The sequence below is a fragment of the Trachurus japonicus genome, chromosome 16 (genome assembly GCF_045865225.1).
Source record: "Trachurus japonicus isolate A0001 chromosome 16, Traja_1.0".
Classification (NCBI taxonomy): Eukaryota; Metazoa; Chordata; class Actinopteri; order Carangiformes; family Carangidae; genus Trachurus; species Trachurus japonicus.
The window spans coordinates 11,958,593-11,975,104 of record NC_140922.1 but is presented as its reverse complement, the minus strand read 5'-3'; the positions used below and the strand labels follow the sequence as shown (position 1 = coordinate 11,975,104).

At 45.5% G+C, this 16,512-nt stretch overlaps 1 protein-coding gene across 1 annotated transcript in view; it reads right to left on the bottom strand.

Annotated features, from left to right (window-relative positions):
* Positions 1-11,427: 11,427 nt before the first annotated feature.
* grin2db (glutamate receptor, ionotropic, N-methyl D-aspartate 2D, b) overlaps positions 11,428-16,512 on the bottom strand; it is a 45,370-nt gene continuing 40,285 nt past the window's right edge. The window contains exon 16 of the mRNA XM_085801468.1: positions 11,428-16,353. Coding sequence (XP_085657594.1) covers positions 13,201-16,353 — 3,153 coding nt within the window. The 3' untranslated portion in view covers positions 11,428-13,200. The remainder of the gene's footprint in view (positions 16,354-16,512) is intronic.

Here is a 16,512-nt window from a genome sequence, read left to right as displayed (position 1 = left end):
CAACAGGCCTGTGAAATAAACAACCCAGTTAAATCTATTTTGCAACAGTGCAGTTACAGGCATTTACAATTTGCTGTGAGATCAGAGCAAGTGGTGGCATGATAACACTGCTCCACTGTGCACTGAAACCAGGTCAGCTCAGTCTGAGAGGAAGAGGAGAGTTTAGAGGAGAGAGGGGCTGTTTGGCCATTTACTGCCCGACATGCCTACCATCAAGGACACAGACACACACACACACACAAACACACCCACTTTGCCGTCCAAATCAACAGTGCATTTGCTTACCTCCATACACGTGACCTGAAAACCAAAAACTGACACCACTTCTCTGTCTGTGCAGCTAGAGAGCTAGTTAGCTAAGGTGAAGACTGGAAACAGAGGATGACAGCCAGCTCGGCTCAATCCAGTGAAAACAAATCCACCTACTGTAGCAGCACCTCTAACAATCACAGGCTATTAACACTTGATAATTAGTGAGCTTTAAAAGCACTTGTAGATGGATTTTTTTTTTTTTTTTTACTTCAGAGAGAGCAAGGCTATAACTTTATCCCCTGTTTACAGTCTTTATATTAAGCTAAGCTATAAGCAGCTTCTGGCTCCAGCTCCATATTTAGCGCACAGACATGACAGTGTCGTCAATCCTCTCACCTAACTCTCAGAAAGAAAGCAAATACATTTCTTTCCCATAATATGAAAATATCCTGTTAATCCAGCTTTTTGTCCCCAAATGTAATCCTTATAAAGCAAATGTGTGAACAAATGTTTGTCCTCGTAAATTGGAGTACAATTAATCACAGTCATGTATGCATGTGGTCTGTTGACAACCCTGGGAGACGGGAGCATCAGGCAGGAGCAGAGATCCAAACAGGCTGGGGATGAAGGGGTGGATTGGAGTGGGACGGAGAGACTGAGAGAGGGAGCGTAGGGTTGAAGGTCTAATTAATGGAAATGTAGGTTATTAGTCTCCTGATGAGGACACTGGCAGAGAATTAATTAACAATTATAATTAGCAAGATTGTTAGAGAGCAAAATGGTGTCAGCCTGTAAGATAAGAGTGAGCTAGCGTGCACAAGTGTGTGTGTGTGTGTGTGCATATTTCAAGCTGTCATTGTGTGTGTGTGTGTGTGTGTGTCTTAAAGCTGCGTGAACAAGCCCTATCTGACAATGATATATGTCATTTCAGCATTAGTCATGCAGAACAAGCAGCTGATTGGAAATGATAGGGGGGTTTCTCTCACACAAACCATCGTTAGACCTTTCTCTATAGAAGTGCCATTACTGTCTTCATTTTATGGCCCATAAGACTCACGTCTTCATCGGTCTTATCTCGGATGAGTCATGTTCTTGTTCTGTTGTCACAAATAAATGAAGAAGATGCCCTCGCATAGTGAAAGAAAACAGAGAGAGGGAGGGAGAGAGAGAGGGAGGGAGGGAGGGAGGGGGCGTACAAAAATATGAGCTGTAGACATGCTCTCTACAGTAATCAGTGCATTGGGAAACAAAGCACAGAAATGGCTCACAATGCTTGCCCTCCATGCTGTGTGATGAGTAAGCACTTGTGGCTCTGAAGCATCTGTATCAGAGTGCGTTTGCATGCCTATCAGAGCATGCTTTACAGTGTTTGATCCCAGCCCATAAAAGTGAGCTGGTGTGCAGCCAGCCAGTGATACATTAAGGCTATAAACCAAGACGACGTACTCACACACACACACACACACAAACAGCGATATGAAAAACATACCGCAACATTTGGGATGATTAACAACAAAGGGAACATGCCATAAAACACGAACAGAGGTGAAGATAAAAGTTAATGTACAGATGACATTTGATGAGAGAAAAAAAATTAGGCTCGATCAAAGAAGAAGACGCCCCCCAGAACCACAGCCTGTCTCTCACTTTCTGCCATCTTTACAATAATCATTATTATATAACAGCACTGAAGCTGCCGCTACCATTTCAGATCATGAGCACTTTCCTCACCCCTGCCCCCCTTCTCTTCCTCTCTCAGTCTACAGATGGCTATCTTATTATTTCTGACCATGGCTTAATGAAACAGAAAATTCTCCACTGATGGAATCTTTTTTGGGGGAGCAATCAGCACTTCACCAATTACACGCATCCATTATCGTCTAACGAGAGCTCACTTGCATCAAGCACTGGCCTCAACCTACAGTAGCTGGCTGGCTGGCTGGCTGGCTGCCTGCCTTACTGGCTGGCTTTCTCCTCCAATGAAATTAAGGTAAATTGACTTCCCTAACTGTTGTTTGTGGAATCAGGGGAGAAGTGGTGTCTGAGGTAATCATATCTGCCTGTTAAATTTGTCTCTTCAGAACCAGTTGGCTCTGTTTGCTTGCATTGGCTTTCTGTTGGGTTGGGTACTTCTATTTGCTTTTTAAATGAAGAGGGGTCCGCTGTGTTTTTGGAATAGAGCAACAAACCTCCACGCCAGTCAGATGAGACATTTGGCAGGCGATTAGGGCCCGTCAACATGGCCTACAAACTCTTAGTGCCGGAGCAAATAAACCTGACCTCTCCATGTTTATTTTACTGCTGACCTGCCTCTCATTGCAACAACAAACAGAGCCCAAATGGAGAGGCGCGCAGGCAGACAGACGAGAGAGCATTGTGTAAATTAAATCACATTTACAGGATGAAGTCACGGATCTTGGTTTGTGGACCACAAACACTTCAGGGAGGTAGTCTGAGGGGAAGATGTCATATAATTTTAAAAGTTATGATGTCTTTTCTTTATTACCACTGTCATCCAGTATGATGTGCTGGCACACTCTCACTATGGTTTCAAACCGTATTAATTTATGTAGTTTGTTGTATACACAGTATATGGAAGAAATAAAAGTTGTACATTCTGTTTGCTTGCACAACCTGGTACATGATGTGAAGGACCTGTTTTCAGTCTATGTACAATGTAAACAAGCTGTAAACATAAAACTGACAAATGATCACCTTTTAACTTGATATGGTGATTTTTTGAGGAATTATATGCCTGTTCAGACTAAAGAGTCATAGAGCAGCATCAGCATTGACTTGGAGCCATGTGACAATGGGATGTTATTAGGAGATATTTGAATTAGATTTGGTCCTTCCAGTATCGTATTTTCGTTGAGTTTTTGTGTTTCAACGGACATTGTTTTGGAGTATCATGTACCCCCCCCCCATTTTATTTTGTGTGTGATTTTGTCCTGTCTATGTACCTGGCGTGTGTTTGGTTTATGTTCTGTCTTGTCTCTATAAACTGGAAAAATTTTGAATAAAAAAAAAAAAAAAAGACTTGGAGCCATGTGTCTGGTCAGCTGATGAATTTAGGTCCAATATCCATGATGGAAATATGTTTTCTCTTATTAGATAAATGCTACACTATGGTTAAAACTTCATGAGTTTGTGGGAAAACACTCTTAAAAGACACTAAAGTGCTCCATTGAGCTGAGGTGGGGTCTCCAGAGTCAGGTGACAGCAAGGTTATGTTTTCACCCGTGTCTGTTTGTTTGTTGGCAGGATTAGGCAAAAAGTACTGGACCAATTTGCACCAAACTTTGTGGAGGGATGGGACACGGGCCAGAGAAGAACCCATTAAATTTTGGGTCAGATCCAGATTATTCACTCTGAATTTACATTTTTTTCTCTGAAGTCTGGTGGATGCTGTTTGACATTGGCCTGGACCCCTCTAGTTCTCTGTGATGAGCATTCAAACGCTTTCTACAGCCTACAGTATATAGTCATGTAATGATTTTGCAGTATTTCCTGACATAAAAATGTTGGTGACAAGTATTCATCTATATCTCCCTTTGTTATATCTTTCTAATCGCGTAACAGAGTTTGATGTCATCTTTCCTTTCAAATTAATAAATTAAAAAAGAAAATGTGTATGGCAGATGATGACTCCACTGGATGGAGGTTGACTGCAGTATGATGGGTTTGGGAACGTGGCCAAGCTGATACATCATCTACTAATATGAGCAAAACAGGCATGTGAGGCCAAGCATATTACTATTCACAGTATGTGCAAAATACTAACAAGAACTCAAAGCCTCAGCTGTGGGCTGCAAAACCTTTCTTACTGCTGCAGGGAGGAAGAGAAGGTTGTGAACAAAATGTGCTCAAGGGGACGGATGAAAGCAGGAGGGCAGGAGATCCAGGGTAAGAGAGGCGGTGAGGGGCGATTGGATAATGAGGCGAGGGGAGAACAAGGTAAAGTCTGAGGATATCTTAATCTTGATCCCAGTTTTCTAGGATGAATTCCCTTTGGGCAGGTGGTGGCTTTACACATGCACACACACATGCTCTCTCTCTCACTCTCTCTCACACACACGCACCAGCAAACAAGAATGTAGTATGAATAATTATTGTGTCCTAGATGTGGTGGTAATGTTGCTACAGATGTAGTGAGTGTAGCATACAGCAAACCCATGTGTGCTGATGTGATCTTAAGTTATGTAAGTAGAGGAAGTTATCAATAATTTCCACGTTATATTCTCACAAAAGGTCAACAAAGGTGTACATAAGACAAATATGGCATACAAATAAAATAAACACAACAAGAATCTACAAGAGAAATTACAATTAATGACTCATGTTATTTGTGTGTACTGTAACTGAGAAAACAATTATTGGATTCATAGATAATATAAAGCATTAGTAATTTCTTTTTGTTTTGGATAATCTAAAATAAATTGATCTGAAGTAAGCGGTATTCAAGTGTCTCCTTACTCATCTCATTTGCTTCCTGTTTTCTCTAAAGTGTCACTCAGGGCAAGATATGGTATGGACCAATTTTAGCAAATCCACAATAAGGTGCAACAAAAGATTATACATTAGCTGCCTGATTGTGTATAATATCTTATCTGAGGGGTCAAATTAGAATGACAAAACATGGTGGTATATGAACACAGGCTTAAATGCAAATGCAACAGATATGCACATATCGTCCTATATGTCTCTCTCACACATAAAACACACAAACACACGGTGTGCTTTCAGCTGTGGGTCAGTCAGCTCATTTGTCCTTGGTCTTGGCCCAGTGTGGGCTCATGTGAAAATAGAGGAAGCGAGAGATTGGCTGTGTAGCCAGAGAAAAAAAGAAACCTCGAGATGAAAGGATGCTTGGGTGTTTTTTTTCACTCAACTTCAGAGATCAAGCCAAAGAGTAGTAAAACCCTGAGGCGCTGCACATATGATGAAAAAGAAAGAGCAGTCTCCGCATGTACTGTATATGTGTGAATATAGCGTCTGTAGAGATACTATATATGCAGATGTATAAAATATATAACATAAAATATGTTATAAAACAGATATTGACATATAGATATTTGTACAAACATTCATGGATCATGTCTGTGAAAGACAGAAAGGTAGAATTATAAGGAAATGCAGTAGAAAGAGGAATCCACTGGGGCACAGATTGATTTTAAGGAAAGGATAACCAGATATAGAGTGAGGCAGAGCATAAATGAAATGACAGAGTCAGTCAGAGGAAATAGATTTGGAGGAAAATCAAAACAGAAAGACAAAGAGAACCTGTTATTGGCAGAATATACTGAGACAATGAAGGATGAGAGGTGCAGGAGCATGAGGCCACTGCACTGCATAGCAAGAGACGACACAAGTGTCAACAAGAAAGAGAGAGAGAGAGAGAGAGAGAGAGACAGAACGGGAGAGAGACAAAGACAGAAAGACAGTGAGAGAAAGTGTTAAGACCCTGCACCGCAGACATGTTACAAATCCCCAGGGAGCTGGTGGCAGATCAGTACAGGATCAATCTGCTGCACCTCAGCAGGGACGCACTCCTTCCATTCCCACACACCGCTCATGAGTGTGTATGTGTGTGTGTGTGTCATTGTAATGCATGTGTGCGAATGCCTGCCTGTGTCCATGGGGCTGGAGCAGAAGTGACTGAGGACGGGGACGAATGAGGGAAAGGAGGAGGAATAAATATGAACCCAGTGGGGAAAGGCAGCAGTTAAACAGAGATTGATAACTGTGTTGGGTTCAGATATTCATCAACAGACCAGTCAGACCATATATATTTTACAATTTCAAGATAAAAGCACAGTTGAGTAGCATACACTAGATATAATGTAATTTAATCAAATAAGATTTGTATTCCTGTATTTGATGTCTATGAAAGTGCTCAGACACAAACTGCATCAGTGCTGGTATCTAACTGCAGCCCGCTCTAAGATAAATGACAGGACACAATGCGAGAGATAAAAATCCCACGTGGGAGATCAAGGATCAGTTTATATCCTCAACTCTCCCATCATGGCCATTAGAGCGAAAAGCATAACACTGACCTCAGATCAGTGTTTGGGGACACCATGATCCAACTGCCTGTAACTCAATCTTATTAGAGCGTTAAGTCATTACTGCATGTACACACAGAGGCCTCACAATGCAATTAGCCATTAGCCCATCACACTGACAAAGCATGGCTAATTAGCAGATCGCAAGCGCACGGGGAGCAGAACAAAACATATTTAATATCCCCATCAACACTTTTGCAGAATTTCACGTGTCAGGTAATGTTTAGATGTTTTCATGCTTGGTCAAGCACAGTTTTTGTATCTACAAATAAATTTAAAGCAGCTTTGAGAAGCAGATAAAAGATTTTCCACAACGGAGAATAAAAGTTAAAACTATCTCGTATTCAGTTTCATAAATCTTTCTCTGTTTGCCTCTCTATTTGACTCCATCTATTCCCCATATAATAACTTCTAAACCATGAAGGATAATAACAGCACCAAAATAAACAAAACAAAACAAAACAAAACAAAACAAAAACAAACAAACACAAAATAACAGTGGGGCTATCAGTGCAAATATCATTCCACACAGGTATATGGATGACTTCCCAGAGAGCCGCATCAGGGTCAGGTCTGTTTAAAATTCTGTAGTGATCAGCAGAAAACACATGTGTTTGCTGTAGCGGACGTGAAGCTGCTCAGGTCGCTCAGATTTGGCCGCTGTTGGCTGAAGCTGAGAGTTGAGGCAGAGTGTTAGGTGCGTTGCTCTTTGAGGGTGAGAGAAGTGGATTATGTTAGGTCAGCTCTGGCCAGATCAAAGCGAAAAAGTCTGACAAGAACGAAGAAACCTCTGAGAAATGTACGCAAACAAGCATGCGCGTGCACACGCACAAAACGTGCACGTTTTGGCAGTGAACGGCCTGTCAGAATGCCAAAGGAACTACTCTTTGAGCTCTCCATAAATTCACTTTGAAGGAGTTCGGACTGGGTAATAGCTTGTATGGAAAATACTGTCACAAGAGAAAACACAGACACACTCACGCACGCACACACACACCCACACACACACATATACACAAACACATGCCCACGTTGCACAAACACAATCTCAAAGCCCCTTATTTATAATCACATTCGTGACAAAAGAATTGGAAGGAAACACAGCACCACTGGCATTAATTAAAGAGAATCATATTTTATGAAGCAATTCTCAGGAAGTAAGTGCAGCACTGACCCTCCAGCCCCACCCCAGACAGACAATGTCAAATAAACTAACACATTTAAATTAGGGCATAGACCAGACCAGTCTGGGCTAGGAGCGACATCACCCTACTAGCAACCCGCCTTAGCAACCCGTAAGTAGGCCTGTAGTGTTGGCGAGGTTACTAGAGCAGAACTGGGCCTTGTACAATGCTGAAAACACACACCCTGGTTTCTGTGGGTATACGTGCCCTGTCACTGTGGTTGGATCAGCTTTTCATGGTGCAACATGCAGACCCTAGAGCTGGTTAGTACAACGTGTGGCACTCCTATATTTCCTTGATATAATTCACGGCCGGTTCAGCCAATGAGGACCCTGTTTGAATTCTGGGGCACCACACGTATTTGCTTCCCAGATCACGGGCCAAAAGAGAGAGGGGTTCGAGCTCGAGGCTGCACCAGGATCTCTCACAAACTCAGGTACTGGACTAGCCTGGCGCACACTGCACTAGGCTGGACTGGACTGTCCGATGCATAAAATTTTGACCAAACAGTAAAATCTGATGAATCAAAGCAGATTAGGACAACAAGGTAAATCAAAAGAGGAGCATCTCAGCGGAGGAAAACAAATCGAACCTGACGACTGTAAACAGGAACTGATGGATCAGAACAGGCAAAGCGGAGTGCAGGGCTGTACAGAAACCTCACGAAACAGATAGCTCAAAACAAGCAGAACAATCATTGTGAATGTATTTAACTTCCTCTGGTAACAAAATATCTGAACCAAGTTTTACACAAAAGACTCTATTTTCCATAAATTAGAGTATCTACAGTGTGTGTGTGTGTGCGTGTATGTGTGTGGGACGGGGGGGTACACTCCGTGAGTGTTGTGAAGCCACACGTGTGCCTGTGTGGGATAATCAGACTACTTGAGGCGATGCTTTAGATTGCAGCTTATTGAGGGCTAGAGGAAGATGAGGATCATTGGCTGAGTGATGTACGCATTGTGTGTTAAATATGCATGCACAGCAAGATGTGTGTATGTGTTTGTTTTTTCAGCAAAAGCAAGACAGGGAGAAAAAAACAGAGGGAGACCAAAGGAGAGCACTACAGTATCATGCTGCAGTGGACTTACACATGATTAGTGCACATGCAACACACATAGATGGCGCGTGCCCTCTCATCTTTCAACACACACACACACACACACATTAGCGTGTTAGAAATGTGCAGTGTAAGGACGGCAACACACAACTGTTCTGACTGGTTTCAGGCTATCGCTGATATGGAGCTTTTGGGATTACATGCAGGGCGGCACAAACTGATGATTTAAAGATTAGGTGATCAACACGATAGCAACACTTTATCATAGCCACTTGGAGCCAAACCAGTCCAGTCTAGATCAGCATAGACAGCAGACACGTCACCACCATGCTGCCCCTCAGCTTTTAAATATTTCACCTCCCATTGATTAAGGTCAGGACTGAGCAGACGGGCGCATAGTAGATCTTTGACCAGTGCTTTGGGGAAAGTGAAGGACATTATGCTATATTACCCAGCAGGCACCAGGTGGTGGCGGTGCAGAGGACACCATGGCAACGCCATGAAAATGCCATGGCAACACCATAGCAACTGTGGCCTCATTTGCTCGCTGGTGGTGTGGTACAGCCCAGACTTGCTACAGTGGCGTGGTCGTCAGATACACACTTCAGTCACATCAGTAATAGTAACATTGTTCATTAATTATTTCATCAATCAATTAATTGATCATCATTATCAACAATCAGTCAAAAGGAGCAAGAACACAGTATCTACTGGTCTCTGTTTTTTGCTAAGTGAAGTGAAGACAGAAAGAAGAATGAGCTGATTTTAAAAAGAGAGTGATCAAAGGAAAAAACACAAAGGTCAATGGGCGGGTTAATTAACAAAGTGATGCGATCACCATATGATAAAAGTTTAAAAAGAGAAGAGGTGGAGAATGTTTATCGCTTGCTAATGAAAAGCAAAACAGGAGAGGAGAGCAGGAGAAAGCAAAAGAGACAGTAGACTGTGTGAGAAAGAGAGAGAGAGAGAGAGAGAGAGAGAGAGAGAGAGAGAGACTGATGTGTAAGAGCAGCGAGTGTCAAAAAGTAATGTTAGGTAGTACGAGAGGAGTGACAGACTGATAGCTATAGTAGATATAGATGAATAGAGAGTTTAGACTTTTACTTGTCTTTTTTGTCACAGGCACTAATGTCTTCACAGTCATATAGGAGGAATCGAAATTCAAAAATGATTTCAGTGTCTAGAATCGCTACAAAGCTAAAACATTTAAAACTATTTTATCTAACACTTCCTCCAAATATACCAAACTTAACTAATATATATATATACCTGTATGTATATATATGTATATATTTATTTGTACATATATATTTCTTTATAGATAAATGATAGAATTCAAATGATAATTGAATACAATAAAATATCTCAGTTAAATCACAGTATAACATGGTACATTCTCAAAAACATAGTATATTTTAATATATTCTTTTTTCTCAGCATAAAATAAAATAAATAAAAACAAAATAAGCCAGAGGGTTTTTAAGAGTCACTTCTGTTCATGCAGTCACAGACTTAAGTATTAGCGCCTCAATAGAAATCAATAATGCTCAATGACATACCAGGTTTAAGCCCTGTTGATTGGTTGAAAATGACTGTGTTCTACTACACAGGAAGCAGTCGAACTGTTGCCGTGGTTTCCACTGTTGGGGTGCAGAGTAGAGCAAGCTTTACTACCTCGCTGAAAGGTGGCTGCCCTGGGTCCTAAGCATTTTTGCTACAATTGAACTACACAACTCACCCCACCCCACCCCCATCCCACCCCGCCCCACCCGCCACCACCACCACAAATCTTTGAGATTTCATTCAGCTAAACATGCAATGAGTCTGGAGATTTTCCAAAGGATGTAAAACGGCAAAAAAGCATTTCTCTAGAAACAAAGACAGATTGTTTTTAAAAACTTGCCCCACACAGACCTAGAAAAAAAGCAATCCATGTGCAGATAAAAGGTACAGTCTGCCCTCATCGAAAAGGCAAAGGAGTTAAAAGGGGAATTGAGAAGGTCGACTAACCCTTCGATCTGTGACGACATGCACAAACACAACGCACAGGCCCTCGCGTAGCAGGTCAACCCCCCCGCCCCCCTCCTTCTAGCCATTATCAACAGCATCCAAAAAGCTACAAAGTCTAAAAGTAGGTGTTTCTTTTGCTACATCATGTCAAAGCTACATTCAACTACAATAGAAGAAGAGCTGGGCTGTGGCTGGTCTTAGTGTGAGAGATGAGGTGGATACGTTGACCTTATGAAAATGGAGGGTGTATGCATTGCAATGTTGGCAACATTGGCACAGTTTACACAGTAGATGGCTTTTGGCACGGCTCACAGACGGTACAATGCTACAGTTCACTACTCTCTCTTGAACTCATAGCATTTTGTATTCATATTGGTCAGCCGGAGCCAGGTGCGGTGGACCCTTTACCTAATTTATCACAATCGCATCTGACCAAATTGGATCAACTCTGTGTACCTAGAAGAAAAGCACTGAGCATTTGGAGCATCTGACTCTGGCTGAAACAAATGATCTCATTTTCAAATTGAGGAACAACAATTACAATGTCTCAGATGCAAACAGATGTGCCATTGCATCACATTGAAGGTGGGAATATTGCTCAAAGTCAAACAGTCGTGTGATAATCGTGATAACAGGAGTTATTACTGACTGCATTCAGTGAAGTCTCAGCTATTGAATGTGCACCTCAGATCGGAAACATTCACAGTATATCATTCAGTCTTATTCGCTGAAAGGAAACAGTCAAAGTATCATTTCCTCAGCACAAGTGCGACTGTGGCACATTGATACTTTAACCTTGGTTATGTGTGATTTTTTTTTTATTGTCCACAATAGCAACATGAGTTAACATCAACTGTTCTTTTTTTTTGTTTTTTTTCCACATATCAGCAAAAATATTACCTGTAGATTGTGCGGTTACAACTGTGGCACATATGTCTGAGAAATACAATGAGGAATTGTGCTTCATATAATCCATCATCTACAAACTCTGCCAAGGTACAATATAGTAGCGTAATACAATAATATCCTAAGAGAGCTATTCAATTCCCCTTACTTCCTGCGAATAAATCCTGACTGGCCACTTTCATAAAAGTAATAGTTCATAGCTTCACTCCCCTTCCTCTGTATCATGTAGCTACAATTATTAAACTCACCCGCAGCCTCCTGCACAATTGTCTCCAAGCTTATTTGAATATTATGCAGCCATCTAGTGCCAATTACAGATATTGCACCAATCATCCCCTTGATCCACTTACGTGATGGTGATTTATGCGTAGCTCACATGTAGAAAGAAAAGATGGGGCTTTATCTATGAAAACAAATTACTTGAAAACCAATCTTGCTTAAAAGCTCTTGAGTGGAAATTTGGCACTGCTGTTGAATCATTCCCACTTCCAACACTAGCCACAACCAGCTTCCTCCTTATTAAAACACTAACACAGTGAGAGAAATATACTGATAGAATAAAAAAGGGAGATGGGGAGAAAGGTCTGAGTAAGAAAGAAAGAAAAGAAAAGACAGACATTAAAGAAAATCTGCTACATGTCTTTTTTTTTGTTCTTATTGTTATTTCTCTTTTTAAAGTTCAGTTTGTTGTTCAAATACTTTTGATATTCAACTGTGTTCGAGTTCTGGTTGGACCAGAGGTAACATGACAAGCTCCGACAGGGAGGAGGAGAAGTGGTTCCTGTTCAATCTGATTGGTTAAAAGAGTTTCTAGTAAAACATGACATCACGTAGATGGTCCTGGGGTAGAGCTAGATGGGTCTGATGGTGTCATGAGGTCAAAGGGCAAATAAATAGCACTGTCCTCGCTGCCCGGTGAAAGGTTGTCAGGCAGACAGAGTGCGTGGGAGAGGTGACTGCATTGCTTTTCATATCAACTGAATTTTACGAAAGGGAAGAAGAAGGGGCAGTCTCTCCGACACCAAGAAGCAGTCCACCAATCCAGTTCAAAAGCCAACAGCCAATGAGGATACGGAGCCAGAGTCTATCGACCAAACACTGGCATCTTCTGGGAGAGGGTGGGTCTCTCCACATCCCACCAAGTCGTGTTCTCAAAGCCAGAGGGAGGGAGACGTTTTGAGCATATATCTGTGTGTGTGTGAGTGTGTGCGTGTGTGCTTGAGTGTGTGTGTGCTCGTGCATGTGTGAGTTTTGTGTGTACAAATATGACATCATTACTCACAGATTGGAGACTATACTCTTATCCATAGTTGTGACTCGGGGAGGGGAGGAGAACCGAAGATGACATCACAAAGCTCAATTCTGAGCGGAGAAGAAGTTCAGGGGCTGCGGTCCTCGATGATGCAGCCTCGCCTTCGCTTTCGTCATCATGGGAACCATCCAAGCGGATGTAGCTCACCCTGGTGTGGCGTCTCACTGTCGCCCTCACTAGGACACGTACAATGGAGCGGGTGGCAGCAGCGTTGCTCTCACACAGTGCAGTGTTAGCAATAGAGCTACTGTCCAGATTAGTTCCCGCGGTGATGTTTGCTAGTTGATTACCCATGGTTACCAAGGCAGCCGCATCTCTGGTGTCATCCCTGGCTCCAGCTGCCATGGCACCACGGTTCTCAGTAGCAGTGGTGCTTGCTCCCACGTCTCCCTCTCTCCTCTCCCCCTGTCATACCTCACTCTCCAGGCTGGAGAAATGGGCCGACCCTCGGCGAGAGCACAGGCTCTTGGCTTTGAGTGGCAGGTGGGGGGAGTAGAACCTCCGCGGCTGTGGCACCGAGCGCAGTCTCTGATACTGGAGCTTGGCGCTGGCCGAAGCCTGAGCCTGGCCCTGGCCCGCCATCCCTATCCCTGCTGGTGGCGAGACGGAGGATGAGGAGGGCGGAGGCGGTAGGGGCATCGGGAGGGATGTGGGAGACATGGACGGCTGCTGGGGCGGTGACGGCGAAGGCTGAGGCGGATGGTCTGTGGGCTGTGTGCTGAGGCTGAGGCTGAGGTTAGACTGGCTGCCAGATTTGGCCTGACTGGGATCTGGTTTGGGAGGCAGAGGCTTGGGGCGAGAGCCCCCGCTGAAGCTGTGGCAGTGGGGGAGAAGCTCTTCCTGGCTGTGGGAAAGCGCCGTGGTTCCTCTCTTGGAGTGGGAGGTGTGCGAGCGACTCTGGGGGTGCGGGTACGGATGAGGTTGGGGGTAAAGGTTACAGGAGCACATGGTGACCCGCCCTGTGTCGTCCCCTCTGTCCCTAGCTCTCCCCTTGCTCTTCCCTCCTCCGCTCTTCCATTTCCTCTCTCCCTTCACAGGGATCTTGTCCATTGACCAGTATCTCCTCGGAGGAGGGAACGCCGCGGGGGGTGGCGGCCACTGTGAGCCGAGCCCTCCGCTCCCACCTTCTGACCCCCAACCTACACCTGGCCCTGAACCCCAGAAATCACCACCGATCCAGCCCTCCGCCCGGGTTCCTAGTAAGGAGTCGTCCCGGCTGTTGACGCTGCCTCCTTTCTCCCTGGAGGGGTAGGTGCCGAAGAACCAGCCGCCTCCGCCTATGCCTCCGATCCCGGTGCTGCTCCCCCCCGCCCCTCCCTCCCAGTACCTCTCAAACCGACCAAACTCCCCCGATGAGCCCTCGTCTGAGTAACTGTCCTCTGGCCTGGCCCTGTCCCTCTCTGACTCAGACACGGCCCCCCTACCTGCTCTCCTCCCCCTTTCCTCCCTGAGTCTGTCCCTCTCCTCCTCTTCCTCATCATTATCGTTGTCCTCATCTTCAGAGTCCCACTCGTGGAAGGACAGCCCTTCTCTTGTCTGTGCTTTCTCTTTTTCGAAATGCATTAACAAAGGACGCCGCTCCCCGACTCTACCACTATCGTCTCTGTCCATCCCTCCGCTTCTTCTCCGCTTGGAGGATGGAAGGAGCGGATGGAGGGATGTTGGAGGAGTGTTAGAGTCGTCGCCTCTTCCGTTCACCCAAAATTTGACTGATGCGGGGAGTTTGTTGAGGTTGGGGTAGCGCTTACTGGGGGTACGGTGTCTGGAGTGAGGGCGTGAGGATTTGGGATGCCTCTCTCTGCTTCTGCTGCTGTCCTCCTCTTCCCTGTCATTGCCCTCGTCTGCCCCTTCCCTCCTCCCTCTGTCCCTGTCTCCTTCCCACCGATACTGAGTAGAGAAGGAGGAGTAGTCTTGCATTCCTCCTTCCCTCTCTCCTTCTCCCTCTCCTTCTCTCTCTGGCTCAACATCTCCCTCCTCTGGCTCAGAGCGCTTCCCCCCAGTTGATTTCCTTCTCTTCTTTGTCTTTAGCGCCTTCTTCTTCTTCTTCTTCACCTTTCGCCGCTTCCTTTCCCTCTCTCGCTCCCTTTCTCTCTCCTCCCTCTTTTTCCTCTTTTTATTCTTTTTCTTTTTCTTCTTCTCTTTCTCCTTTTCTTTTCTCCTCTTCTTTTCCCTTTTTTGCCTCTCTGCATCTCCACCACTCCTCTCTCTCTCACTCCAGCTCGCCCACCACTCTTGGAGCTGAGACAACTGACTCCCCCCTCTCTCCCTTTCTCGTTCTCGTTCCCTGTCACCCCAGGACGTGCGTGGTTTCCTGGGGGGTATCGGGGGCGGTATGCGCCCGTGGCTGAAGGAACGGGGCCGGATGATTGAGCGTTCCCTCTCCCTCCCCCTGCCGAGGAGGAGGCTTGACTCCTCCGTCAGCTGATCGTCGTCGTCGTCGTCCTCTCCATCCATTCCTCCAGTTCTGGAGGAGCTGTACGAGTAGGTGGGAGAGGTGGAGCGAGAGGACGAGGCGGACGAAGACGAGGACGTGGATGACGTGGTCGACGAAGACGACGAGGACGTGTAGTGCAAGGATGCGGACGGCGAGGGAGGGGTATAGGAGGGGCTGAGGGGTACTGGCACAGGAAGTGAGAGCGGGGGAGAGAGGGGGCGTGCCCTCCTCCCTCCTCCCTCCCTCACTCCGTCGCGCGCTCCCGCCCTCCGCCCCAGGGGCAGAATGTTCTCGTACAGCGGCCCTCCCGGCTCTTTGGGCTTCTTGGGCCTGCGTTTCCTCCAGAAGGATGAGGGGAGAGGGGGAGAGGGGTGTGGCAGTGGGGGTGTAGGAGGCAGAGGGGCCTGACTCTTAGGAGGCAGTCTGGGAGTGCCCAGAGATTTAGCGGCCCCTTTCCCCTGACCTCCGCTGCCACCTCCCACCACCCTCTTCCCCACCCCGTGGTCCATGCCCTTCTCTGAGTAGAAGGCCACACTGGCTGGAGGCGGCTGGGGGTGGCCCCTGGGCATAGTCTTGGGGGTCTGGGACCCTGCCTGCTGCTCCATGCAGGGCCCCAGTCCCTCAGGGTCAATGGGACCATAGTATCTCTTATAGCCATCAAGTCCCCCACCCCCTCCAGCACCTGAAGCCCAGTTTGGTGGGACCTTCTGAGCAAAGGGTCCCATATCAGTGATGGTCCCCCTTACAGCCAAGGGGTTGGTGGCTGTAGCGGACTTGGGCAGCCTCCAGCGATCCACCACAGCCAGTCTACGGTCTGGCCGGGGCAGGAAGGTGGAGCAAGGGAGGGGTGCACCAGCAATGGGGGTGTTGGAAGGACCCATTGCTGTCCCAGAATGCACCACGGTGGGAGGAGAGCCCGGTAGAGGTGTCTTGTAGACGGGCTGTGGTTGCTGCTGTTGCGGTGGTTGCTGCTGTTGCGCCATGGCAATAGCCGGGTTACTCATAGACGTTGAGACAACATGTGGCTGGGATGGGACTGTAACCATCGCTGTGTGGTGATGAGGAGGCAACGATTTAGCTCCTCCTGGTGCTGTTTCATCCTCAAAGCTACAACAGCTATACATGCCCTGTAAAAAAGAGAAAACAAAGTCATTTAACTGTGAAAAATTAGACCGAAATAGTAAATTAAACAGATTAAATAAGGCTGAAAAATGAATGAAATTAAATGGATTTTATGTCGGTTTGGGAAATGGTCCATGAACAAGAAGTAAAAAGTATAACAACAT